Source organism: Aotus nancymaae, unplaced genomic scaffold (assembly GCF_030222135.1).
Source record: "Aotus nancymaae isolate 86718 unplaced genomic scaffold, 86718_ANA_hifiasm-v0.15.2.pri h1tg000010l, whole genome shotgun sequence".
Taxonomy (NCBI): domain Eukaryota; kingdom Metazoa; phylum Chordata; class Mammalia; order Primates; family Aotidae; genus Aotus; species Aotus nancymaae.
This window is the reverse complement of record NW_026988421.1, coordinates 31,844,567-31,871,218: the sequence shown is the minus strand read 5'-3', so window position 1 is coordinate 31,871,218 and position 26,652 is coordinate 31,844,567. Positions and strand designations below refer to the sequence as shown.

The 26,652-nt window shown below is 37.0% G+C and overlaps 1 protein-coding gene across 2 annotated transcripts in view; it reads right to left on the bottom strand.

Annotated features, from left to right (window-relative positions):
• HPSE2 (heparanase 2 (inactive)) overlaps positions 1-26,652 on the bottom strand; it is a 766,947-nt gene that overhangs the window by 234,132 nt on the left and 506,163 nt on the right. For both annotated transcript variants that reach the window (XM_012439611.2, XM_012439610.3), the window contains one exon: positions 18,788-18,835. In XM_012439611.2, the coding sequence (XP_012295034.1) occupies positions 18,788-18,835 (48 nt within the window). The remainder of the gene's footprint in view (positions 1-18,787; positions 18,836-26,652) is intronic.

Below are 26,652 nucleotides of genomic sequence, written 5' to 3'. Positions count from 1 at the left end.
TGATGTTTTTCTTGTGCTTACATGGAAATAAGAAGACTTCATGGGATTCTTTTAGTTTTTGTTTTCTTAGAGATAGGGTTTTGCTCTGTTGTCCAGGGTGGAGTGTAGTGGTGTGATCACAGATCATTATATAACCTCTAACTTCTGGGCTCAAGAGATCCTCTTGCCTCAGTGTCCTGTGTAGCTAGGGCTACACATGCCACCACACCTGACTAATTTTTTTAAATTGTTTTTGTAAAGATGGGGTCTCCCTATGTTGCCCAGGATAGTTTCAAACCCCTCAACTCAAGCAATCCTCCTGCTGCAGCCTCCCAAGGTGCTGGAATTACAGGCAGGAGCCACTGGGCCCAGCCCTCTTATTTTGTTTTACAATAACATTTTTAAATTTTTTTAAAAACTGATTTTTAAATTTAGAAAAGCATCTGAGAGGGTAAGTTTTTGTGCTGCATTGACTGGAAAAATACACAAAGTAGCTCAGAGATTAAAAGAGCTTTATACAGTTGATATTGCTGAATGCCCACTGGATAAAAGGTCATTAAAAGAAATCATACCCAGTGGCCCTTACCAACAATTCAATAACGATTAAATGAAATATTTGTCACAAACATGAAGACAAAGTTAATATCTTGTTAGTAAAAGTATACTTTTGCCTTACAAATGGATAAATCTATAGACATAGTTTTTTTTCTTATATCTCTCCAGTATCAGCATTGTCATTGGTCAAGATCTTTTATGTGAATGCCTGGAAGTAAATACAAGTGATGATGAAATATATAAAGTGTTAAATCATTTATTTGACTCTCATGGTTTGTATTGCAAAAAATATGTTAACATTTGGACTGACTGTTTAAAGCAACAGTGGGTAAAACTGCTGGTACCTTAGCACAAATCAAGTCAGGAACATCAAATTGTATTAGTGGTCACTGTCACATACTTGCAATAAAACAAAAATGCTACTTTCACTTAAGGATGTCTTTGATAAAGTAATTTAAATTAATTTTACTGAGTACATATTTAAAAAAGTATTCTGCATAACTAAATGGGAGATACACATACTTGGCTTCATTAGCAAAATATGGCTGTTATCTTGAGGAAAAGCACTTGTATGATTGAGCTGCAAACTAAATTGATAATTTGTTATTTTTATTTTTATTTTGTGAGACAGGATCTCAGTAGGTCTGCCAGGCTGAAGTGCAGAGGCATGATCTCAGCTCATTGCCACCTCTGCCTCCTGGGCTCAAGCAATCCTTCCATCTTAGCCCCCAGAGTAGCTGGGACTACAGGTGCACGCTACCATGCCCAGCTAATTTTTGTATTTTTAGTAGAGATGGGGTTTCTCTACGAAGAGATGTTGGCCAGGCTGGTCTCAAACTCCTGGGTTCAAGTCATCCACCCACCTCAGCCTTCCAAATTGCTGGGATTACAGGTGTGAGCCACCATGCCTGGCCCTGAATTGGTCTTTTTTTTTTTTTTTTAAATGAAATAACTTTTTTACCTGAAACAATTAAAGACAAGTTATTTAGAGTTAGGCTCTTAAAAGACATTTTCTCAAAAATGAACAAAGTGAGCTTGTTGAGAAAAACATCAGATAAAACCTGTGGCTGATTATGAAATTTGAGCTAAGTGAAAATTAACATTTTCAAAAATTTGTATCTGTTACTGTGAGCTTGTTAGCTTTTCAAAACTCAAAGACTTCGGACTAGATAAGTGATGACACTGGTGAATGTTATTTTAAAAATATTTTATAATAAAATTTGCCAACATTTAGAACATCTTTATAACTCATAACTGGTTTTGTAATATTTTCCAAGTGACCAACTCACGATGTAAAATCATGCATGGGTAAAAGGTCTATTCCAAGTACAAGACCAAAGGAATTTGATACATTACAGTATGAAAAGTTCATGCATATGGTTTAATAGTCCACATTGTAACTAACTTTTAAGGAACTATCATTTGTTGAATTTTGTTACGGTATCTGAGAAAAGCCACATTTACCTGAAAAGGATATTCAAATACAGTTCTTTTTTCCAGCTACCTCTCCCTATGAGGTCAAATTTTCTTCATATTCTTAAACAAACCAAAACAAAATATTTCTACAGAATGCAAAAGATATGGGAATCCACGTGTCTTCAGTTTTGAAATTTGATGTATACTTTTTGCTGAATGCATATCACTTTCACATCATGGTAAAATCACAAAATTATATCAAACCATTGTAAGCTGGGAAGCATTTATATAGTCTATAAACATGATCCACATAAACAAAAGTGATTTGGAGTCCATAATATTTTTCAAGAGTGGAAAGGGTCCTGAGACAAAAAAGTTGGGAAACCACTTCCCCACATAGTTAAGAAACTGCCTCATTTCCAAGAAAGCAGAGTGTTACAGATTGAACTACAGTCAGGGCCATCAAGCACAGTGGAGGCAGAGGATAATCACAAGCAAGCCTAGAGGATTAAGTGAAAGGCTATATTCTAAGCAATGAGACATCCAGCTCCTTCTTTCAGATGTGAGTATGCTAGAAGATTTATACTTCCAAAATGGGAGAATAGAGAATTCTTCTCTGGAACTACTAATTTTCCCAAGAGAAAAGATGAACAGATATGGACATTTAGGAATCCCCTAATGACCTAATCAAATCACTTAGGTAGACTGTTGCTAGTTAAGAAGAAATGTCCATAAACAAAATCATCCAATCGCTTTTCATGCTGCTCTCCTAAATAAGAGTAGAGATTCAGGAATCATCAGATATTGGAGGAAAAGCTTTAAAGTCAAAGCCAGGGACTAAAATAAATGGGAAGAAGAGGAAAGAACATAAAGAAAATAACAGGAATGCAGGGACCATTGAAAAAAAACAACTACTTACTGGAAAAGAAAAAAAGCAATTGAGTGGAGAAAAGAAAAAACAAGAAAGAAAGAAAAAGAAAATAGGAAGAGAAGAGTAATAAAAAAATAAACAAAAAAAGAAGAGAAATAAAATTGATATCCTCCAAGAGAAAATAGAAGGTATTGCATCCAGAAATAAGAAAACAAGCTATAAAAGAGACATTTTGAGGAATAAAAAGAGCTTTTGAAAATTAGAATATGATAGCAACATGGAAGTTTCAACAGAAAATTTAGGTGATTAAAGAGGTTTGTCAGAAAAGAGAGGAAAAGTAAAGGAGGGAAAATATATAAAAATTAGAGTACTGTTTGAGGAATTCCAATGTCTGACTAATAAAAATTTCAGAAAGAATGCACAGAAAGGAAAGAATGACATTATCAAAGAAAAAATTTTCAGGAAAATTTCTCTAAACTGAATCTAAATTTCAGATTTAGAGGGTCTAATCACATACCTAATGAACAGAATAAAAAGAGAGCCACACAAAAGATCACTAGGAACAGGGAGATTTTAAAAGTATCAAGACAGAATAAAAGCAGGACCAAGAAAAGGACTGAAAAATTTAAAAGGTACTGGATTTCTCAATAGTTAAAGGAAAACTAGGATGAAATGGAACACAAGCATCAAAATCTGAGGGAAATCTATGTGCATCCAAAATATAAATCAAACTCTAATACAGGGTCTCGACATGTTGACCTCTCATTTATCTTTTCTCAGGAAGTTCTTGGAAGAAATGCTTCACTGAAATGAGGGAGTAAACCTCCAAAAAAGGCACAAATCCAACAAATAAGAGAGTCAAAAGGAATCCCCAGGATGATGGTGAAGGGCACTCCCAGGACAACAGCTGTTCAGGAAACACAGCAATCAACCCGTCCAGATGGGAACAGAAGGAAGGATGGCTCCAGGAGCAGATCTCCAAGGAGAAGATGAAACTGATGGTTACCTGAGGTGTCTGCATATAGAGAGAGGAGATTTACTACTCTGGTACAGTTTAGAGATAAATTTGGAATAGATTAATAGGAGGCTAAGCAAATAAAAAAAAGAGATAGTTAATAACTCCAGGGCAAACAAAAAGTTGTGAAAGAAAATGTAATCATAGCATACCATATGTCCCTGCTGTGAATAATATTTACATAGTAATAAAAATGTAAACAATGAATTCTGACCAATTTTAAGACATAAAGTATTGGAGGATGAGAAAAGTATGTAAATAAGTATGTTTGGGTGTGTGAGTGGTTAGGGAGGTATGAGAGCTAAATTCTCATCTTCCATAGGAGCATCACACTGTTGTTTAGAAACATGAAAGCAAAGGTCAGAAGTGCCTAACACTGGGAAGGTTGCTTCTGGAGTGGGAAGGGAGAAGTGGGCACTGATGATTTTTAAATTATAAACAAAAATGTATTGTAAGCTAATTCCATAAAAAAAAGGAAACTACAGAAAAGTAAAAATAAGAAAAAGATTCCCTATACTTCCTACATCCAAGGATTAACACTCCTGACAAAATCATTTCCCATTTATATTTATCATATATATTTTCAAAGCAATATATTATTTCATAATAGGTAAGTGTATTTGTTTAGGTGTAATAGGTTAGGTTCTGTTTATATCTTTATTTCCTTCATTTTACTTAGTTTGGGCTTAGTATGTTCTTTTAATAGCTTTTCAGATATTTATCCATATTTTATTTAAAAATTTCAAAGTGGAAAGAATTGTATAGGGAACATCATATATCCTTTACTAGGTTCTACATTTAAGAGTTTACTATAGTTTTTTTTTTAAGAATGTATCAGTCTATCTATCCTTCTATCCATCCATTTATCCATTTTATGTTTTGAGGCATTTCAAAATAAGTTGCTGACTTTGGTAAATTTCATCCTGAACATGTTATCAGGCATACCACTAAACAGAGTTTAATATCTATTTATGGTTCTTTTTCTTATGCAAATTTTATATATGATGGGATACACGAATCTTAAGCATATCATTTGATAAATTTTGATAAATGCATACTCCTGCGTAACACAAAACCCTACCAAAATATGGGACATTATAATCACTCCAGAAAATTCCCTCATGCCCTTTCCTTCTCAATTTGTATCCCTACCCTCAACACTCACTAAAGCAATGCAGTGATTTAAAAAATTTATTCCAAAACTTCATATAACTGAAATAATAGAAATGTGCTTTTTAAATAAGGTTTTTTTCACTCAGCCTATTGATTTTGAGATTCATCCATGTTGTGGCATGTATCATTAGTTTATTTCTTTATCTTGCTGAGTAGTATCCCTTTGTATGAATATACAACAACTTGTTTATCTATTCTCCTGATGAACACGTGGGCTTTTACAATTTTTTGCCTATTTAGAATAAAACTGCTATAAACATTCTTGTAAAAGTTTTTTTTGGTGGCATATGTTTTCATTTCCTTTTGGTAAAGAACTAGAAGTGGAATCGCTTTGTCATAGCACAGGTATATACTTAGTTATATGAGAAACTGCCAGATTTTCTAAAAATGAACCAGATATTTCAGGATTTTAAGAATTTTAAATCTTATATCATTTTTGTAAGTTGTATTTTTTTAAAAATTTATCTACTTTGTCAAATTTGTAGGTATAAAGTTGTTCACAGTAGTTCCTTACAGTATTTTTAATGTCTGCATTCTGTAGTAAGAATCCCTCTTTCATTCTTGATACTTGCAATTTTTGTACTTTACTTCTCATTCTTTCTCTCTTTGTTTCTCTGTCTAAGGTTTTTCACATTTGTTGATCTATTCAAAGAAACATTTTGGTTTTGTAAATTTTCTCTACCATTTGTCTAACTTCTGCTTTATTGATTTCTGCTTATATCTTTATTTCCTTCGTTTTACTTAGTTTGGGCTTAGTATGTTCTTTTAATAGCTTTTCAGATAGAAACTGAGATCAATGCTTGTAAATGTTTCTTTTCTAACATAAGCATATTAGACTATAAATTTATCTTAAAGTTCTGCTTTTGCTGGATTCCACAAATTTTGATATATTGTATTTTCATAATCATTTCAAAATATTTTTCTACCTTTACTCATGATTTCTTCTTTGATCCATAGATTATTTATTTATTTATTTATTTATTTATTTATTTATTTATTTAGAGATGGGGTCTTGCTCTGTCTCCCAGGCTAGGCTGCAGTGGCATGATCATAGGTCACTGCAGCCTCAAACTCCTAGATTCAAGGGATCCTCCTCCCTCAACCTTCTAAGTACCTGGGACTACAGGCACAAGGCACCATGCACAGCTAATTTTTAAAAATTTTCCTTAGAGATGGAAGTCTCGCTAGGTTGCTCAGGTTGGTCTCAAACTCCTTGCTTCAAGTGATCCCACTGCAGCATCCCAAGTAGCTGGGATTACAGGTATATACATTATTTTGAAGTATGTTATTTATTTCCAAATATTTTGGCATTTTATAGATATTTTGTTACTAATATCTAACTTAATTTCTTTATCATCCCAAACCATACTTTGCATTATTTCAATTGTTTCAAATTTATTGAGACTTGTTTTACAGTTGAGCATATGGTCCAACTTTGTTAATGTTCTATGTACACTTGAAAAAAATGTGTGTTCAATTATATTCTATCAATGTGAATTAAGTCAATCTGTTTGATAGTGTTATTAAAATCTGCTATACCGTTATTTTATTTATTTTAATCTAGTACTATTAATTACTGAAAGAGGTGTTTTTAAATGTCCAATGATAATAGTGGATTTTCCTGTTTTATTCTCCTTTTGTTGTTGTTTTATTCTTTGGATATTTTGAATCTCTGTTCTTCAGTGCTATATTCTATTGCTGCTCTAAACAAATTATCACCAACAGTAGCTTAAAGCAATCCAAAATTTTTCTCTTATAGTTGTATACGTTAGAAATTAATATGGGTCTAATTGGCCTAAAATCAAAATATGTGGAGGGCTATCTTCCTTTTGGAGATGCTAGGGGAAAAACCATATTCTTGCCTTTTCTGTCTTCTATGGGCTACCCACAATCTTTGGCTCATGTTCCTCTTCCTCTATCTTCAAATCCAGCAACTGTAGGTCAAGTCCTGCTTACATTACATTTCTCTAACCTCCTCTCCACAGTTAAATCTCCCTATGCCTCCTCTTTATGCCTTCCTCTTCCACTCTTGTGGTTATATTGGGTCCCTTTGGATATTTCAGAATGAAGTCCTTACATTAAAGTCAGAATATTAGCAGCTAATTCCATCTGCACCCTTAATTCCCCTTTGCCATATAATGTAACATATTTACAGGTTCTAGAGATTAGAATGCAGATATCTTTGGGGAAGGTTCATTATACTGTCTATTATGGGATGATACATTTATGATTATTATGTCTTCCTGATGAACTGATCCTTGTATCACTATGAATAATCTTCTTTTCTTTGATAATCCTCCTTTTTTTGAAGCCTACTTTGCTTGATATTAATGTAGCCTCACCAGCTTTTTATAACAGCTTGCATGACATATTATTCCCATCCTCTTATTTTCAATCTGTCTGTGTCTTTATATTTAAAGTGTGTCTCTTGTAGGCAGAATAGAGTCTTCCATAGCTTCCAGTCTGACAATCTTTGCCTTTTAATTACACTGTTTAGAACATTTACACTTAATATAATTATTGATATAGTCATGGTTCAGTCTACCATTTTGCTTTTGATTCTTTTTCCCATTTATTTTTTGTTCCTCTCTTTCTCCTTTTTTTTCAGGTTAATTCAGTATTTCTTAGTATTACATTTGAATTCTAATATGGCTTTTCAGCTATACCTTTTGTCATTATTTTTAAAGGGACTGCTGTAGAAATATAATTTTCACCCTTGCATATCACAATCTTCTCAAAGTAAATATTGTGCTACTCATATAAAAGAACTTTGTAATACTATAATTCCATTTACTGACTCCTCCCTTTCTCATCCTTTGTGGTATTATGCCATGTATTTTTACATCTATATATGTTAACCACATAATACAATTTATATTTTTACATGAGTCAGTATTTTTTAAATAAATTAGGAAAAAAATAGTATTTTATATTTAGCCACAAATGTACCATTTCCAATGCTCTTCATTATTTTTTGAGATCCAGGTTTCCTTCCAGTGCTACTGTCTTTCTGTCTGAAGAATTTCCTTTAATATTTCTTTTTTTTTGGTGGGGTAGGGGCAGTGAAGTCTTGCTCTGTTACCCAGGCTGGAGTGCAATGGCATGATCTTGGCTCACTGCAACCTCTGCCTCCCAGGTTCAAACGATTCTCCTGCCTTAGCCTCTCAAGTGGCTGGGATTATAGGCACCTGCCACCATGCCCAGCTAACTTTTGTATATTTTAGTAGAGACAGGGTTTCATCATGTTGGTCAGGGTGGTCTTGGACTCTTGACCTTAGGTGATCCATCCACCTTGGCCTCCCAAAGTGCTGGGATTACAGGTGTGAGCCACTGTGCCCTATTTCTTGCAACACAGATCTACTGGCTTTCAGTGATAAAAAATTTCTTTATTTCACTTTCATTTTTGAATAATATTTTTGGTGAATATAGAATTCTAGCTTTACATTTTTTTCTTTATCATTTCAAGAATATTGTTCTGTTGTACTCTGTCCTCCATTGTTTCTGATGTCAAATAGGCCACCATTTGTGTCTTTATTCCCTATATGTAAAGTGCTATTTTTGTCTGAATGCTTTAAAGATTTTTGTTATTTTGTTCTCAGCAGTTTGAGTATCATGTGCCGAGATAAGATTTTCTTTGAATTTATCCATCTTAGGATTTACCTAGCTTCTTGAATCTGTAATTAATGTTATCCACCAAAATTGGGAGAAGTTTAACTTTGATTTCTTAAAGACAAATGTATATTCTGGGGATTTGGGGTGGAGAGTTCTGCAGATATCTGTTAGGTCCACTTGGTCCAGATCTGAGTTCAAGTTAGCATCACATCGCACTTACTCTAAAATTGACCACATAATTGGAAATAAATCACTCCTCAGCAAATGTAAAGAACAGAAATCGGACAGAGATCCAAGATGGCTGATCACTAGCAGCTCGGGATTGTAGCTCTCAGTGAAAGTGCAGAGAATGAGAGGACGCCACACTTTCAGACGAATTTTTGTTGCTCACAGACCAGGAGATTCTCAGTGGAGGAGCCCCACGGGTCGCAAGTGCAACTCTTGTGGCCGGCGTGGCGGTTTTGCTGGCACCTTGGTGCGGCAGTTCTTGGTGCAGAGTGAGTGGGACTGGGTCCCCTTTTGGCTGATGTTGTTTGGAGCTCTGGGAAGACAGAGTCGCCTATTCAGCTGATTGAAGGGCAGACTCAAGAAGGGAGCTAGACCAGAGATTCCCAGGCAGAAAAGCATCATCAATCTTAACACTGCTGTTTTGGCAAGTGCAGTGGATTGCTCAGATTTCGGCACTGGGAATCAATGAGTTGGACGTCTACTCAGAGACCTAATTTGAAAGTCGGCAATCACAAAGATGACAGGTGGATAAATTTACAATGATGGGAAGAAACCAGCGTAAAAAGGCTGAGAATACCCAAAATGAGAATGCCTCTCCCTCTACAAGGGATCACAGTTCCTCATCAGCAACGGAACAAGGCCTGATGGAGAACAGAAGTAGGCTTAAGAAGGTGGATGATAAGAAACTTCTGTGAATTAAAAGAACTTGTTTTAACCCAATGCAAAGAAACTAAGAACTTTGAAAAAAGGTTCGACGAAATCCTAATGAGAATAAACAATTTAGAGAGGAATATAAGTGAATTAATGGAGCTGAAAAACACAACACGAGAACTTCACGAAGTATGCACAAGTTTTAACAGTCGAATTGATCAAGCAGAAGAAAGGATATCAGAGGTCGAAGACCAACTTAATGAAATGAAACAAGAAGTCAAGATTAGAGAAAAAAGTATAAAAAGGAATGAGCAAAGTCTCCAAGAAATATGGGACTATGTGAAAACACCTAATCTATGTTTGATAGGTGTACCTGAATGTGACGAAGAGAATGAATCCAAGTTGGAAAATACTCTTCAGGAAATTATTCAGGAAAACTTTCCCAACCTAGTAAGGCAGGACAATATTCAACTCCAGGCAATACAGAGAACACCACAAAGATATTCCTCAAGAAGACCAACCCCAAGGCACATAATCGTCAGATTCATTAGGGTTGAAATGAAGGAGAATATACTAAGAGCAGCCAGAGAGAAAGGTCAGGTTACCCACAAAGGGAAACCTATCAGACTTACAGCAGATCTCTCAGCAGAAACCCTACAAGCCAGAAAAGAGAAGGGGCCGATATTCAACATCCTTAAAGAAAAGAACTTTCAACCCAGAATTTCATATCCAGCCAAACTAAGCTTCACAAGCGAAGGAAAAATAAAATCTTTTGCAAACAAGCAAGTACTTAGAGATTTCACCATTACCAGGCCTGCTTTACAAGAGCTTCTGAAAGAAGCACTACACATATAAAAGAACAACCAGTATCAGCCTTTCCAAAAATATATCAAAAAGTAAACAGCATTAACATAAAGAAGAACTTACATCAACTAATGGGCAAAACAGCCAGCTAGCAGCAAATGGCAGTATTAAACTCATATATATTATTAACTGGATAAAAAGCCAAAACTCATTGGTATGCTGTATCCAGACCCATTTAATATGCAATGATACATAAAGACTCAAAACTAAGGGACAGAGGAAGATTTACCAACCAAACAGAGAGCAAAAATAAACAAATAAATAAAAAGAAGGAGTTGCAATTCTCACCTCTGATAAAATAGACTTTAAAGCAACAAAGATCAAAAGAGGCAAAGAAGGACATTACATAATGGTAAAAGGATCAATGCAACAAGAAGAGCTAACGATCCTAAATATACACGCACCCAATACAGGAGCACCCAGATACATAAGACAAGTTCTTAATGACTTATAAAGAGACTTAGCCTCCCACACAATAATAATGGGAGACTGTAACATCACATTGTCAATATTAGACTGATCAACGAGAGAGAAAATTAACAAGGACATCCAGGACTTGAACTCAGACCCGGAACAAGTAAACTTCATAAACATTTATAGAACTCTCCACTTCAAATACAAAAAACACACATTCTTATCAGTATCATATCACACCTATTCCAAAAGTGACTACATAATTGGAAGTAAATCACTCCTCAATAATTGCATAGCATTTCATAGGTTTAAATGAAATATTGGTTGGCTGCTTGTTTGTTATTTTCTTCCCTTATTCCTTCCTGTCTCCATTGTTAAGCACAATTATTGGCATAAAACAGGTTTTCAATTCCCATTTTTAAACTGCATTCTAGCCTGGGCAATAAAGCAATACTTCCATTCTCTCTCTCTCTTTCTCTTCCTTTTTCTTCCTCTTCTTCATTCTGTTTTTTTCTTTCTCCCTTTCTTTCTTCCTTTTTTTTTCTTCTAAAAAAAAAAAATAGTTTGTCTCTATCTACTAAAGTTGAACCTGTGCTTCCCCTATGACTGGAAATTCTACTTCTAAGTATATGCTCAAAGCAATTGAGTACACATAAATATATACCAAAATACATGTGCTCAGACACCCATAGAAGCACCCTTCATAGCAACCAAAAACTAGAAATGACAAAAAAAAAAAAAAGAACAGAAATCATAACAACTAGTCTCCCAGATCACGGTGAAATCAAATTAGAAATCAGGATTAACAAACTCATTCAAAACTGCACAACTACATGGAAACTGAACAACCTGCTCCTGAATGACTACTGAATAAATAATGAAATGAAGGCAGAAATAAAGATGTTCTTCAGAACCAATGAGAATGAAGACACAATGTACCAGAATATCTGGGACACATTTAAAGCAGTGTTTAAAGGGAAATTTATAGCACTAAATGCCCACATGAGAAGTGAGGAAAGATCTAAAATCGACACCCTATTGTCACAATTCAAGAAGTAGAGGAGTGAGATCAAACAAATTCAAAAGCTAGGAAGAGACAAGAAATAACTAAGATCAGAGCAGAACTTAAGGAAATAGAGACACACACAAAAAATACCTTCAAAAAGTCAATGAATTCTAGAGCTGGTTTTTTGAAAAGATCAACAAAATAGACTGCTAGCAAGACTAATAAAAAAGAAAAGAGAAGAATTGAATAGATGCAATAAAAGGGATATCACCAATAATTCCACAGAAATACAAACTACCATCACAGATTACTACAAACAACTCTATGCACATAAACCAGTAAATCTAGAAGAAATGGATAAATTCTTGGGCACTTACAGCCTCCCAGGACTAAATCTGGAAGAAGTTGAATCACTGAATAGACAAATAACAAAGTCTGAAGTTGAGGCAGCAATTAATAGCCTACCAACAAAAAAAGGTCCAGGACCAGACAGGTTCACAGCTGAATTCTACCAGATGTACAAAGAGGAGCTGGTACCATTCCTTCTGAAACTATTTCAAACAATAGAAAAAGAGGGAATCCTCCCTAACTTATTTTATGAGACCAAAATCATCCTGATACCAAAACCTGGCAGAGACACAACTAAAAAAGAAAATTTCAGGCCAATATCCATGATGAACATTGATGTGAAAATCTTCAATAAAATACTGGCAAACCAAACCCAACAGAACATCAATAAGTTTATCCATCACAATCAAGTAGTCTTCATCCTGGGGCTGCAAGGCTGGTTCAACATATGCAAATCTATAAACATAATCCATCACATAAACAGAACCAAAGACAAAACCACATGATTATCTCAATAGATGCAGAGAAGGCCTTCGACAAAATTCAACAGTGCTTTATGTTAAAACTCTCAACAATCTGGGTGTCGATGGAATGTATCTCAATATAATAAAAGCTATTTATGACAAACCAACAGCCAATATCATACTGAATGGGCAAAAACTGGAAGCATTCCCTTTGAAATCTGGCACTAGAAAAGGATGCCCTCTCTCACCACTCCTATTCAATATAGTACTGGAAGTTCTAGCCAGAGCAATCAGGCAAGAAAAAGAAATAAAGGGTATTCAATTAGGAAAAGAGGAAGGCAAATTGTCTCTATTTGCAGACGACATGATTGTATATTTACAAGACCCCATTGTCTCAGCCCCAAATCTCCTGAAACTGATAAGCAAATTCAGCAAAGTCTCAGATACAAAATCAATGTGCACAAATCACAAGCATTCCTTTACATCAATAACAGACAAACAGAGAGCCAAATCATGAGCAAAATCCCATTCACAATTGCTACAAGGAGAATAAAATACGTAGGAATACAACTAACAAGGGACATGAAAGACCTCTTCAAGGAGAACTACAAACCACTGCTCAAGGAAATAAGAGAGGACACAAACAGATGGAAAAACATTCCATGATGATGGATGGGAAGAATCAATATCATGAAAGTGGCTATACTGCCCAAAGTAATTTATAGATTCAATGCTATTCCCACCAAGCTACCATTGACCTTCTTCACAGAACTGAAAACAACCACCTTAAACCTCATATGGAACCAAAAGAGAGCCTGCATAGCCAAGACAATCCTAAGCAAAAAGAACAAAGCTGGAGGCATCATGCTGCCTGACTTCAAACTATACTACAAAGCTACAGTAACCAAAACAGCATGGTACTGGTACCAAAACAGAGACATAGACCAATTGAACAGAACAGAGGCCTCGGAGGTAATCCCACACATCTACAACCATCAGATCTTTGACAAACCTGAGAAAAACAAGCAATGAGGAAAGAAATAATAAATGGTGTTGGGAAAACTGGCTAGCCATGTGCAGAAAGCAGAAACTGGACCGCTTTCTGAAACCTTACACTAAAATTAACTCCAGATGGATTAAAGATCTAAACATAAGACCTAACACCATAAAAACCCTAGAAAAAAACCTAGGCAAAACCATTCAGGACATAGGCATAAACAAGAACTTCATGACTAAAACACCAAAAGCAATGGCAACAAAAGCCAAAATAGACAAATGGGATCTAATTAAACTCCAGAGCTTCTGCATAGCAAAATAAACAATCATTCGAGTGAACTGGCAACCAACAGAATGGGAAAAAAATTTTTTAATCTACCCATCTGACAAAGGGCTAATATCCAGAATCTACAAAGAACTCAAACAGATTTACAAGAAAAATACAAACAAACCCATTCAAAAGTGGGCAAAGGACATGAACAGACACTTTTCAAAAGAAGACATCTATGAGGCCAATATACAGATGAAAAAATGCTCATCATCACTGGTCATTAGAGAAATGCAAATCAAAACCACATTGAGATACCATCTCATGCCAGTTAGAATGGTGATCATTAAAAAATCAGGAGACAACAGATGCTGGAGAAGATGTGGAGAAATAGGAAGACTTTTACACTGTTGGTGGGAGTGTAAATTAGTACAACCATTGTGGAAGGCAGTGTGGCGATTCCTCAAGGATCTAGGAATAAAAATACCATCTGACCCAGCAATCCCATTACTGGGTATATACCCAAAGGATTATAAATCATCCTATTATAAAGACACATGCACACGTATATTCATTGCAGCACTGTTTACAACAGCAAAGACCTGGAACCAACCCAAATACCCATCAATGATAGACTGGATAAAGAAAATGTAGCACATATACACCATGGAATACTATGCAGCCATAAAAAATGAGTTCATGTCCTTTACAGGGACATGGATGAAGCTGGAAACCATCATTCTCAGCAAACTGACACAAGAACAGAAAACCAAACACCACATGTTGTGACTCAGAAGTGGGTGTTGAACAATGAGAACTCATGGATGTAGGGAGGGGAACATCACACACTGGGGCCTGTTGTGGGGCCTGTTGTGGGGTATGGGGTGCTAGCGGACGGATAGCAGGGAGTGGGGGGATTAGGGAGGGCTAACATTAGGAGAAATATCTAATATAGGTGACGGGGGGATGGATGCAGCAAACCACCATGGCATGTGTATACCTATGTAACAATCCTGCATGACCTGCACATGTACCCCATAATTTAAAGTATAATAAAACAACAAATAAACAAATAAATAACATGCACAATAAAAAACGAAAATGCTGCCACATTTTATTTTTTCTATTTGTCTGAACTCTAATTGTGGATATGTTAGACTACTTGATATTGGCAATGAAGTCACTGAAACTTTGTTCATTTTTTCACTCTATTTTTTCCTCTCTGTTCTTTAAATTGTATAATTTCTGTTGTTCAGTATGCAAGTTTACTCTTTCTTCTGTGGTTTCCAATCTCTTGTCAATCCCATCCAATGAGTTTCCATTTTAGATATTTGTCTTTTCACTTCAAGAATTCCATTTGGTTCTTTTTTATAGTTTCCATTTCATTGCTGATATTTCTCCAGGCTAATATTTCTCAATATGGATATTTTCCCTGCAACTCTATGAATATAAAGTTACAGGGAAAATGTAATTATAATAGCTTATTTAAAATCCTTGTCAGCTAATTCTAATATCTGGGTCATCTCTGGGTTTCTATTTACTGCTTATCTTCTTCATCATGGTCATATTTTCCTGTTTCTTTGCATGTGTAGGAATTTTTTATAGAATATAGCAAAGTGTCAATGATATACTATAGGGAGAGAAGAATGCTGATTTTGAATCTAGCAGGAAGTTGAATGAATGACTGATTTTCTTGTTCTTCTGAAGGCATCATTTTTTGCTTTCTTTGGGCAAGTCTGTTTTGGTTATACTTGAGTCTTAGAGCAAATCTTAGTCCTGAATAGACTACACTTAAGGCATAACTCTTGTAGATGTCACTGTAAAAACAAGGTGTTTATCAAGTCCCTTTAAATTTGTGACATTCAAATTCCAACCTCTGTCTCTCATGTGACAAGTGCTAGCTGAAATCTCTGTTCAACTTTTTCAGGCTTCCAGCTGTTTCTTTCCACTAGGTTCCTTGGAACATCCCATGAATATATACATTTCAGGGATCAGACAAAGGTTTGAGGGAAGTTTATATGCATATTCGGTATTTTTACCCTGAATTTCCTTCTTTGTGAGATTTCCACCCTCAATTTCCAGCCTCTGGACACTTCTAGCCAATATGAGTGAGCGTACATTTCTGTTTGAGTTCTAGTTACCTCCTAATGAATGAATTGTTAAGTAACTACAGTGAAAAAGTCAAATAAAAGTAAATCTCATCTAGTACTGTTCACTTCTTTTAAAGGTTGAATACCTTCCTTTAGTTTCTGCCTTTTTTGGTCATACTCCAGTGGTTTTTTTTTTTTTTTTAAATACTTTATATTTTATCAATGCTATCTATATAATGATTATTATGATACAAGCTACTACACTATACTTGTAATTATACTTTTATCTTAATAACTTTTTCTGAGTTTTCTCAATGGGTTGTTGGGCAGGATCAATTATTAAGTCATATATCTTGGTCCTTAAAATATAGCAAATCCAAGAATATGCTTCCAAATTAAAATAGTCAAACTACAGAGATTTGTTTATTCATGACTTCTGACTCAGAAATTGGGCTGTTCAAGATCCAAGCTCAACATTCCAATATTGAATTGATTCTTCTGGCCATCTATATGTAGTGACAAATGACAAATTCTATGTTAGTCTCCTCTCCTTTTTTTTCTAGCAATGTTTCTTGATTTCTTTACATTATTAGGACATCTTCACCTTATTATTTCTCAGGATTGAAGAAATGTGGCATTTGGCTTTAATTTTCATGAGGTCCTCCTGGCCAGAATTGCCTGGGTTTCTTCCATGATTTTTCCAAGTCTTGACTGAAAACTGTGGCTGGAAAGGATAAATTGTAGATTCCACGTGCTACTTGTCCTCGAATACTGATCCTGAAGCCAAAAGAAATACATTCTCCTTCTTAGTTTTGAGGGTATTTTTGGAGTAGTTGCAAACAGTGATATTTATCTGGAGACATGGCCAATATTTTTTAAGTAGCCAATAAACAAAATGTACTTACTAAAAATGTATTTTTGCATCATAAGAATAATACCGTGCTCACTTCATTCCTTTTGTGTCAGGAAGAGTACTTGAATAGAAAAGAAAAGCTTTCTCTTATCCCTCCCTGTCAGCCATAATAATTAAAGCCATACATTCTTAGCCAATAATTTTTTTTATGCTGATATCCTTATCTTTCTCCACAAATCCTATAAATTCCTAAAGGTTCAGCCTTTATGCTACATTATCCAGATAGCCTTTTTGGTGAGGACACTGAACAGAATTTCAGTAAAGGGACATTATCTTGTTATCAAAGCAGTAATAGTTAAGACAATAGCCCTTGGAGTGAGACAGACGCAACTTTAAGTCCAACATTTTCCACTTTCTGTGTAATCTTTGGATGTTCCACAATTCCCTCTAAGTTACAGTAAAACAGAGATAAAAATAGACCCTAGCTCATTTGGTGGTTGTGAGGATCAGCTACAATAAGGCATATGAAGTTTAAGAACAGTTCCTGGTACATTGTTATTTTTATTCTCATTGTTATTGTTGTCATTGCTATTTTTATTGTCTAATAAACTATTGTCTAAATAAGTACTGGGTGAATTGAATAAGTGACAATCTGGTAGAAGAGAAAAACAAACAAATTACAAAAACAAGTCATAAGGAAAAAAGTAATTATAAGTTATTATAAGTGCTATGAAAAAAAAGAGCTAAGAAAAAGAATGAGATGGAGGATCTCTTTTGGATAGGATCACCAGGGAAGGGAAAGCCTCTCTAGGAGAAGACATGTAAGGTGAGACTTAAAAGATAAAAAGGAGTTAGCCACACAAGAGTAGGGAGAACAGCATTTCGAGCAGGAGGAGGAGTGTAGACAAAGATCCAGAGGCGGACAGGCACGTGGACCTGAAAGAACAAAAAGACTACCAGTGAGCTGGGACAGAATAAGGGCAGGGTGGCACCAGATGAAATCAGAAAGTAACAGAGCCCAAACACAAAAGGCCAGCATGGAGAGTTTGGCTTTGTTTCCAAGTGCAAAGGAGAGACATGGTGGGCTTTCAAGCAAGGGAATGACAAGATTCTCAGACTTACTCAATCCATAACTCACAAAAACAAACTGAAGAAGAATAGGAATTTCTGAAAACATTTGGAACTTTTTTTTTAGAGAAATTAAGTGTATAAATGTGGACTAAAATATTTCCCATTATGGTTGAAGTTATTGATTGCCAGCAAACAAAAACACTTCAGGGATATAAAAGATTTCATCCACTCCGTTTTCTTTCACATCTGTCATGAATCCACAGTGGACATTGTGACCCACTTCAAACAGAGGATAGACAAAAGGAGTACATACGCTAGGTGGGAAGGGTTACAGTAACGGAGAAAGAGAGCCATTGCCAAGGCCTATGAGGGCCCATTGTAAGATTCTTCCTGCAATGTTGGAGTTTATTTCCTCTCTTGAAGCTGCTTCATCTTGACATTCTTTTGTTTTTGTAACTGCTTCATATTAGAGATTCACTTGGCACTAATTAAGACCACTGACATTAATATAACAAGGTGTTTCTATTTTCATATGACATATTAAGTAATTAAAACTATTTCCTGTTTTATACAAGGAATTTACTCCCAAAGAAAAAGCCTATGGGAAAACAGTGGCATGCTCAGATCCCCATTACCTGTTAACTGATGACAGATTAATTTAAAAGGTTACATAATAGCTGAAATCTCCAAAATTCATCAGTTTCTTTTTTAATTTTTCTGAAAACAGCCCAACAAAATTATAGTACTATGAGACAGCATGTGCCATAAAAGCAACTTTAGAGTTACTTTTAAATTTTTTCCTGGAAGATGAAGGATAGCTTATTAAATGTCAGCTATGAACTTGGTGACAACTAATTATCTTTCATTTCACAGCAGCTGATGATAAATAAGAGCAAAAATGGTGAATACCTACTGTTGCCAGGTAACTGCATCTACTGTGCTTCCTGCCACCTTCATGAATCTGTAAGGAATAGAAAGAAAAAAGATATTACAACTTAGATTAAACCACATCCCCGAAATCAAAAGGAAATAAACTGAGGCATAGATTAGACCAATCCCTAAGCAGGTATACTTTCTGAGAGGAGCCTCCATAGCCACAATCATGGCCTAGACACAGCTATTGGAGGTCAAACTATAAAGATGAAGGTAACCATACTTACAACTCCCTATACATCCCTCACCATTTGGAAATCATGATCCCAGTAAGGCATTCTATCTACATCTGTCTTTCCAAGCCCATGCCTGATGGCTCCCACATCAATTTCCCCATAGCCAAAACTTATCTATCCCATTTTCTTTTCTCTAAGGACTCCAATCTCTTCTAGGAAACAAAATAATATTTCCCAAGGATGACAGCACAAAAGATGCCTTTGAAAAACTTCAGGCTTTCCTGGAGCAAGCATGGGAAAATCCAATTTATTTGTACAAGTAAAAAGCACCATCAAATATGCCCCAATGAGGGGCTGCCACACCTGTCTCAGCATAGAAAGTTGAGCCCCACAAAGAGAAATCTATCGTCTACTTTTGGAGCAGCTAAGTAGAGGACTGAGTGTTATCTGACAATCATGCTCAGCTCAAAAGGGAAATCAGACTTTGTTCCATGTAGTTAAGCACATATCAAAGCCTTGCTAGCAGTTCCCCACCGTCTGTATTTCTGGAGATTCCAGGAAAATCAATAGGCCAAGAGGATGCATCTGGGGGCCCAAAGGTGACAAAGCGTTCATAAATTGCATGTCTGTGAATAATTCAATTACCTACCTACCTCCTTCTCCCTGTCCACATCTTCTGAGGCCATATGTTATCATGGTTATTACTACTAGTTGAGGGTGTCATTGCCCAGGCACAGGAAACCAAAAGGAGTATCTCAGTTCTTTAAGATATTCCTTTTAGTCTTGAGACCCTGGCAGGGAACTTCTCTGCAGAGGGAGAAGCAATCTTTAATAGTACTTCTTAACTGAAGAATTCTTCCACCAGGGAGAAAGATGGTGTTTTGTCTACAAGGCCCTATCTCTGCTTTACCCCAGCATAATCTTGCAAGGCAGATGCATGTTGCTCATGCTGTGTGGGTTGCTGTGTTGCCTAAACAGAGGCTCTGCTTTGCTGTGACAGCAGAAGAGAATTGAGTCTCTCTGGAGGAGTACATGAGAGAAACATAAGGGCTGGATGCCAGGACTGTTAGTTAGCATTAAAATGAAGTTTATAAAAGGAGAGGAAAAAAAGAAGGGAAGGAAACAATGGGACTGAGAAGCGGGGAAGAAAAAGAGAGAAGGAAGAGGTGGAGGAGGAGAAGGAGGATGAAGATGGAGGATGAGGAAAAGAACACAGAAGCCTTGGCTTGGCCTTTGTCCGCATGGTTTTGCCTTTCTTTCTCCAGTACCATTCAGCAATCCTCAGGCAACAAAGTAGAAAATGGCACATGGGAGTGACCAAGAAATAGAACTGGTTTGATGAGCAGGGCCAAAACGTCAATGTGGGTTGGAGGGAATGTAACATTTACTGAGTACCTACTGAGTGCCAACCATTCACATGTTATTTCTTATAACGAATGTTCATTGCAGCACAGTTTACAATAGCAAAGACCTGGAACCAACCCAAATGCCCATCGATGATAGACTGGACAGGAAAAATGTGGCACATATACACCATGGAATATTATGCAGCCATCAAAAACGATGAGTTTGCGTCCTTTGTAGGGACATGGATGAACCTGGAAACCATCATTCTCAGCAAACTGACACAAGAACACAAAATCAAACACCACATCTTCTCACTCATAGGCGGGTGTTGAACAATGAGAACACATGGACACAGGGAGGGGAGCACTATACACTAGGGTCTGTTGGGGAGAGGGGGGGACAGCGGTGGGGTGGGGAGTTGGGGAGGGATAGCATGGGGAGAAATGCCAGATATAGGTGAAGGGGAGGAAGGCAGCAAATCACACTGCCACGTATGCACCTATGCAACAAACTTGCATGTTTTTCACATGTACCCCAAAACCTAAAATGCAATAAAAAAAAAATTCCTTTGCTTGGTAAGGTGGATATTGTCAATTCCATTATATAGATTACTAGCTTCTTTAGGAGATGGCTAGAGAAGCACATATCCTAAAACCCCAAATAGCCAATTTTTGATGGAGTCATGCCACCCCTCCTAGCAGCAGTCATTGGGAAGCATGGCACAGACATCCTCTGCATTTGAAGCCCATGGATTTCTCTTTCTCTTTACCTCATCTCCTTTCCCCAGCCCAGGACAATCTCTTTTGAATTTGGGAGAGTAGCTCCACTCTCCTCACTTATTTCTGGTCCTATGCCTTTAAAGTTCCCCTTCTGGAATTCAAAAGCCAGAACGACTTGAGCAGTATTTGCCTTTTCCTCTTGTCACGTCCTACCCTATCAACAGGCAGACAAACAGCTCTTGAGTGGATAAAGGAAGACGGAAAAATACAAAGAGAAAGAAAATAGATTAAGATTCAAAATACTATCCTTTCCACCTATGCCAATCTAAGCAGGGAAGTCCTGATAGTAATCTTAGAAGTAGGATGGCCCAAAAATAAAGAGGAAGAGATGAAATTTTGTACCTCTTTCTTAGATATTAAAAAAATTTAAAAACCTAGACAATCTTAGACACAAGTGTTATTTCAAAGAAAGAAATGTGAAAACAAATGTTTACATGGAATTTATTCCTCCAAAATAATGTCTAAAGTCTCTGAAATAGAAATATTTGATGTAGGGGTGGCCAAGATGGCCGACTAGAAGCAGTGATGATCAGAGAGGCTCCCATCAAAAAGAACCTTAACAGCATGCCCATTCTGCACCAGCAACCGAGGTATCCAGGTTCTGTCATCAGAACTGACTAGGCTGCTGGCATGACCCATAGAGAGGAAGGAAAAGCAGTGTGGTGTGACAGCCCGCCTGAGAGCCACACAGGGCAGAGTAGCTCCCACCCCTCAGCCAGGAAATGCAGTCAGTGAGTGTGCTACCCAGCCTGAAAAAACGTGCTTTTTCCATGGAACTGTGCAACCCACAGACTGGAAATTCCCACCTTATGATCCCATATCACTGGGGCTAGGGTTCCAACCATGGAGCTGCGCTGATTCTCAACAGCCACTAAACTAGAATCTGCTTAAGCCTGCTGAGCTCTCAGGGGGAGGGGTGACCAGCAACACAGCTGCAGCTCCCTGCTGTCTAAGCCTTTTGAGTTCCTGCGGGAGGGGTGACAGCCAACACTGGGACTGATAGCTGCCTAATACACTAAGTTCACAGGGTGAGAGAAGAACGGTAGCCACCTCTATAGCTCCAGGCTGTACTTTCCCCTGCTGGAGCCAGGAGGATGGCTTGGTCCCAAGGGGTATCCCCCACAGCCCAACACCGGGGCTGTGGCATACTGCTGACCGAAGTGCCTCTTCAGGCCTGACCTTGACCCATCTCTCCTCACTGGGCAGAACTCTGAAAACTTTAGCCAGGGTTCAGGGACAGAATTCTGATCTCCCTGGGCCTGAGCCCCCAGTGGGAGGTGTGGCCACAGTCTCCATGGACCAGCAGACTTAGTCCTTCCTCCTGCTAGTTGTGAGGAATCCAGGCAGGCCAGATTAGTGGGATTCCCCCCAGAGAAGCACACCCACTCCCCAAGAGACAGTCAAAGTGCTTCATTAAATAGGTCCTGCTCCCTGTGCCACCCACCTGGGTGAGACCTTCCAACACAGGTTGTCAGACACCCTATACAGGAGTGTTCCTATTGGCATCAGTTTGGTGCCCCTTGAAATCAGAGATCCCAGAGGAAGGAGCAGGCACTCATCTTTCTTGTTCTCCAGCTTCCTCAAATGACATCTCCAGGCATGGGAGTGAACCATATGAATAGAGCCTGAAGTGAACCCCCAGCAAACTGTAGCAGCCCTACAGAAGAAGGACCTGACCACTGCAAGAAAAACAAACAGAAAGCAATAACAACAGCATCAACAACAAAAAAAAGCCCCCATAAAAACCCCATCCAAGGGTCAGCAGCCTCAAAGACCAAGACTAGACAAACTCATGAAGATGAGAAAGACTCAATGACAAAATGCTGAAAACCTAAAAGGCCAGAGTGCATCTTCTCCTCCAAATGATCATAATGCCTCCCCAGCAAGGGCACAGAACTGGATGGAGGATGAGATGGACGAATTGACAGAAGTAGGCTTCAGAAGGTGGCTAATAACAAACTCCACTGAGCTAAAGGAAAATGTTCTAACCCAATGCAAAGAAGATAAGAACCTTGATAAAAGGTTACAGGAGCTGCTAACTACAATAACCAGTTCAGAGAGGAACATAAATAATCTGATGGAGCTGAAAAACACAGCACTAGAACTTTGTGAAGGATACACAAGCATCAATAGCCAAATCAACTAAGTGGAAGAAAGGATATCAGGTTTTGAAGACCATCTTGCTGAAATAAGGCATGCAGAGAAGATTAGAGAAAAAAGAATAAAAAAGAATGAACAAAACCTCTGGGAAATATGGGACTATGTCAAAAGACCGAATGTATGACCAATTGGAGTACCTGAAAAAGACAGGGAGAATGAAACCAAGTTAGAAAACATACTTCAGGATATTATCCAGGAGAACTTCCCCAACCTAGAAAGTCAGGCCAACATTCAAATTCAGGAAATACAGAGAACACCACTAAGATACTCCATGAGAAGATCAACCCCAAGACACATAATCATCAGATTCTCCAAGGTTGAAACAATGGAAAATATGTTAAGGGCAGCCAGAAATTTCAGGTTACTCACAAAGGGAAGCCCATTAGACTAACAACAGACCTCTCAGCGGAAACCCTACAAGCCAGAAAAGAGTGGGGGCCAATATTCAATATTCTTAAAGAAAAGAACTTTTAACCCAGAATTTCAAATCCAGCCAAACTAAGGTTCATAAATGAAGGATAAATAAAATCCTTTCTAGACAAGCAAACACTGAGGGATTTTGTCACACCAGGCCTGCCTTGCAAGAGCTCCTGAAGGAAGCACTAAATATGGAAGGGAAAAAACTGGTACCAGCCACTGCAAAAACATACCAAAATATAAAGACCAATGACACTATGAAGTAACTGCATCAATAAGTGTGCAAAATAACCAGACAGCATCATGATGACAGGATCAAATTTATGCATAACATTATTGACCTTAAATGTAAATGGGCTAAATGCTCTAATTAAAAGACACAGACTAGCAAATTAGATAAAGAGTCAAGACTCATTGGTGTGCTGTATTCAGGAGACCCATTTCTTGTGCAAAGACATACATCGGCTCAAAATAAAGGGATAGAGGAATATTTACCAAGCAAATGGAAAGAAAAAAAAAAGTAGGGGTTGCAATCCTAGTCTCTGACAAAACAGACTTTAAACCCACAAAGATCAAAAAAGACAAAGATGGGTATTACACAATGGTAAAGGGATCAATTCAACAAGAAGAGCTAACTATCCTAAATATATTTTCACACAATACAGGAGCACTCAGATTCATAAAGCAAGTTCTTACAGACCTACAAAGAGACTTAGACTCCCACACAATAAGAATGGGAGATTTTAACATCCCACTGTCAATATTAGATGAATGAGACAGAAAATTAACAAAGATATTCAGGACTTAAACTCAGCTCTGGATCAAGTGGACCTAATAGATATCTGCAGAACTCTCTAGCCAAAAATCAACAGAATATACATTCTTCTCAGTGCCATATGGCACTTATTCTAAAATCAACCACATAATTGGAAGTAAAATACTCCTCAGCAAATGCAAAAGAATGGAAATCATAACAGTCTCTCAGACCACAGTGTAATCAAATTAGAACTCAGGATTAAGGAACTCACTCAAAACCACACAACACATGGAATTTGAACAACCTGTTCCTGAATGACTCCTGGGTAAATAATGAAATTAAGGAAGAAATAAAGAAGTTCTTTGAAACCAATGAGAACAAAGATATAATGTACCAAAGTCTCTGGGACACAGCTAAAGCAGTGTTTAGAGGAAAATTTATAGCACTAAAATACCCACATTAGAAAGCTGGAAAGATCTCAAATCAACACCCTAACATCACAATTAAAAGAGCTAGGGAAGCAAGAGCAAACAAATCCAAATGCTAGCAGAAGACAAGACATAACTAAGATGAAAGCAGAACTGAAGGAGATAGAGACAAAAAAAAAAAACCTTAAAAAAAATCAACAAATCCAGGATCTGGTTTTTAGAAAAAAATTAACAAAACTAGACTAATTAAGAAGAAAAAAGAGAAGAATCAAATAGACACAATAAAAAATGATAAAAGGGATATCACCACTTACCCCAAAGAAATACAAGCTACCATCAGAGAATGCTATAAACACAAGTAAACATGAAAATCTAGAAGTGGATAAATTCCTGGAGACATACACCCACCAAGACTAAACCGGGAAGAAGTCAAAATCCTGAATAGACCAATAACAAGTACTGAAATTGAGGCAGTAATTAATAGCCTACCAACCAAAAAAAACCCAGGACTAGATGGATTTATAGCTGAATTCTACCAGAGGTACAAAGAAGAGCTGATATCAGTCCCTCTGAAACTATTCCAAACAATTGAAAAGGAGGGACTCCTCCCTAACTCATTTTATGAGGCCAGCATCATCCTGATACCAGAGCCTGGCAGAGACACAAAAAAATAAAACTTCAGGCCAATATCCCTGATGAACATCAATGCAAAAATCCTTAATAAAATACTGGCAAACTAAATCCATCAGTACATCAAGAAACTTACTCACCATGGTCAAGTTGGCTTTATCCCTGGGATGCAGGGCTTAGAGTCCCACACAATAAATACACAAATCAATAAACATAATCCATCACATAAACAGAACCACTGACAAATATCACATAATCATCCAATAGATTCAGAAAATGCCTTTGATAAAAATCAACATCTCTTCATGTTAAAAATTCTCAATAAACTAGGTTTTAATGGAACATATCTCAAAATAATGAGCTATGTATGACAAACACACAGCCAATATCATACTGAATGGCCAAAAGCTGGTAGCATTGCCTTTGAAAACCAGCACAAGACAAGGACGCTCTTTCTCACCTCTTCTATTCAACATAATATTGGAAGCTCTAGACAGGCAATCAGACAAGAGAAAGAAATAAAGCATATTCAAATAGGAAGAGAGGAAGTCAAGTTGTCTCTGTTTGCAGATGACATGATTCTGTATTTAGAAAACCGTATCATCTCAGCCCCAAAACTCCTTAGGCTGATAAACTTCAGCAAAGTCTGAGGAGACACAATCAAAGTACAAAAATCACAGGCATCCATACACATCAACAGACAAAACAGAGAGCCAATTCTCTTTATAGCAATTGCTATAAAGAGAATAAAATACCTAGGGATACAGCTAACAAGGGATATGAAGGACCTCTTCAAGGAGAACTACAAACCACTGCTCAAGAAAATCAGAGAGGACACAAATAAATGGAAAAACATTCTATTCTTATGAATTGGAAGAATCAATATTGTGAAAATGGCCACACTGCCCAAAGACATTTATAGATTCAATGCTATTCCTATCAAACTACCATTAACATTTTTCACAGTTAGAAAAACTACTTTAAATTTCATATGGAACCACAAAAGAGCCCATATAGCCAAGACAATCTTAAGTGAAAAGAACAAAGCTGGTGGCACCCTGCTACCAGCAATACTACAAGTCTATGGTCTTTAAAACAGCATGGTACTGGTACCAAAACTGACATATAGACCAACTGGACAGAACAGAGAC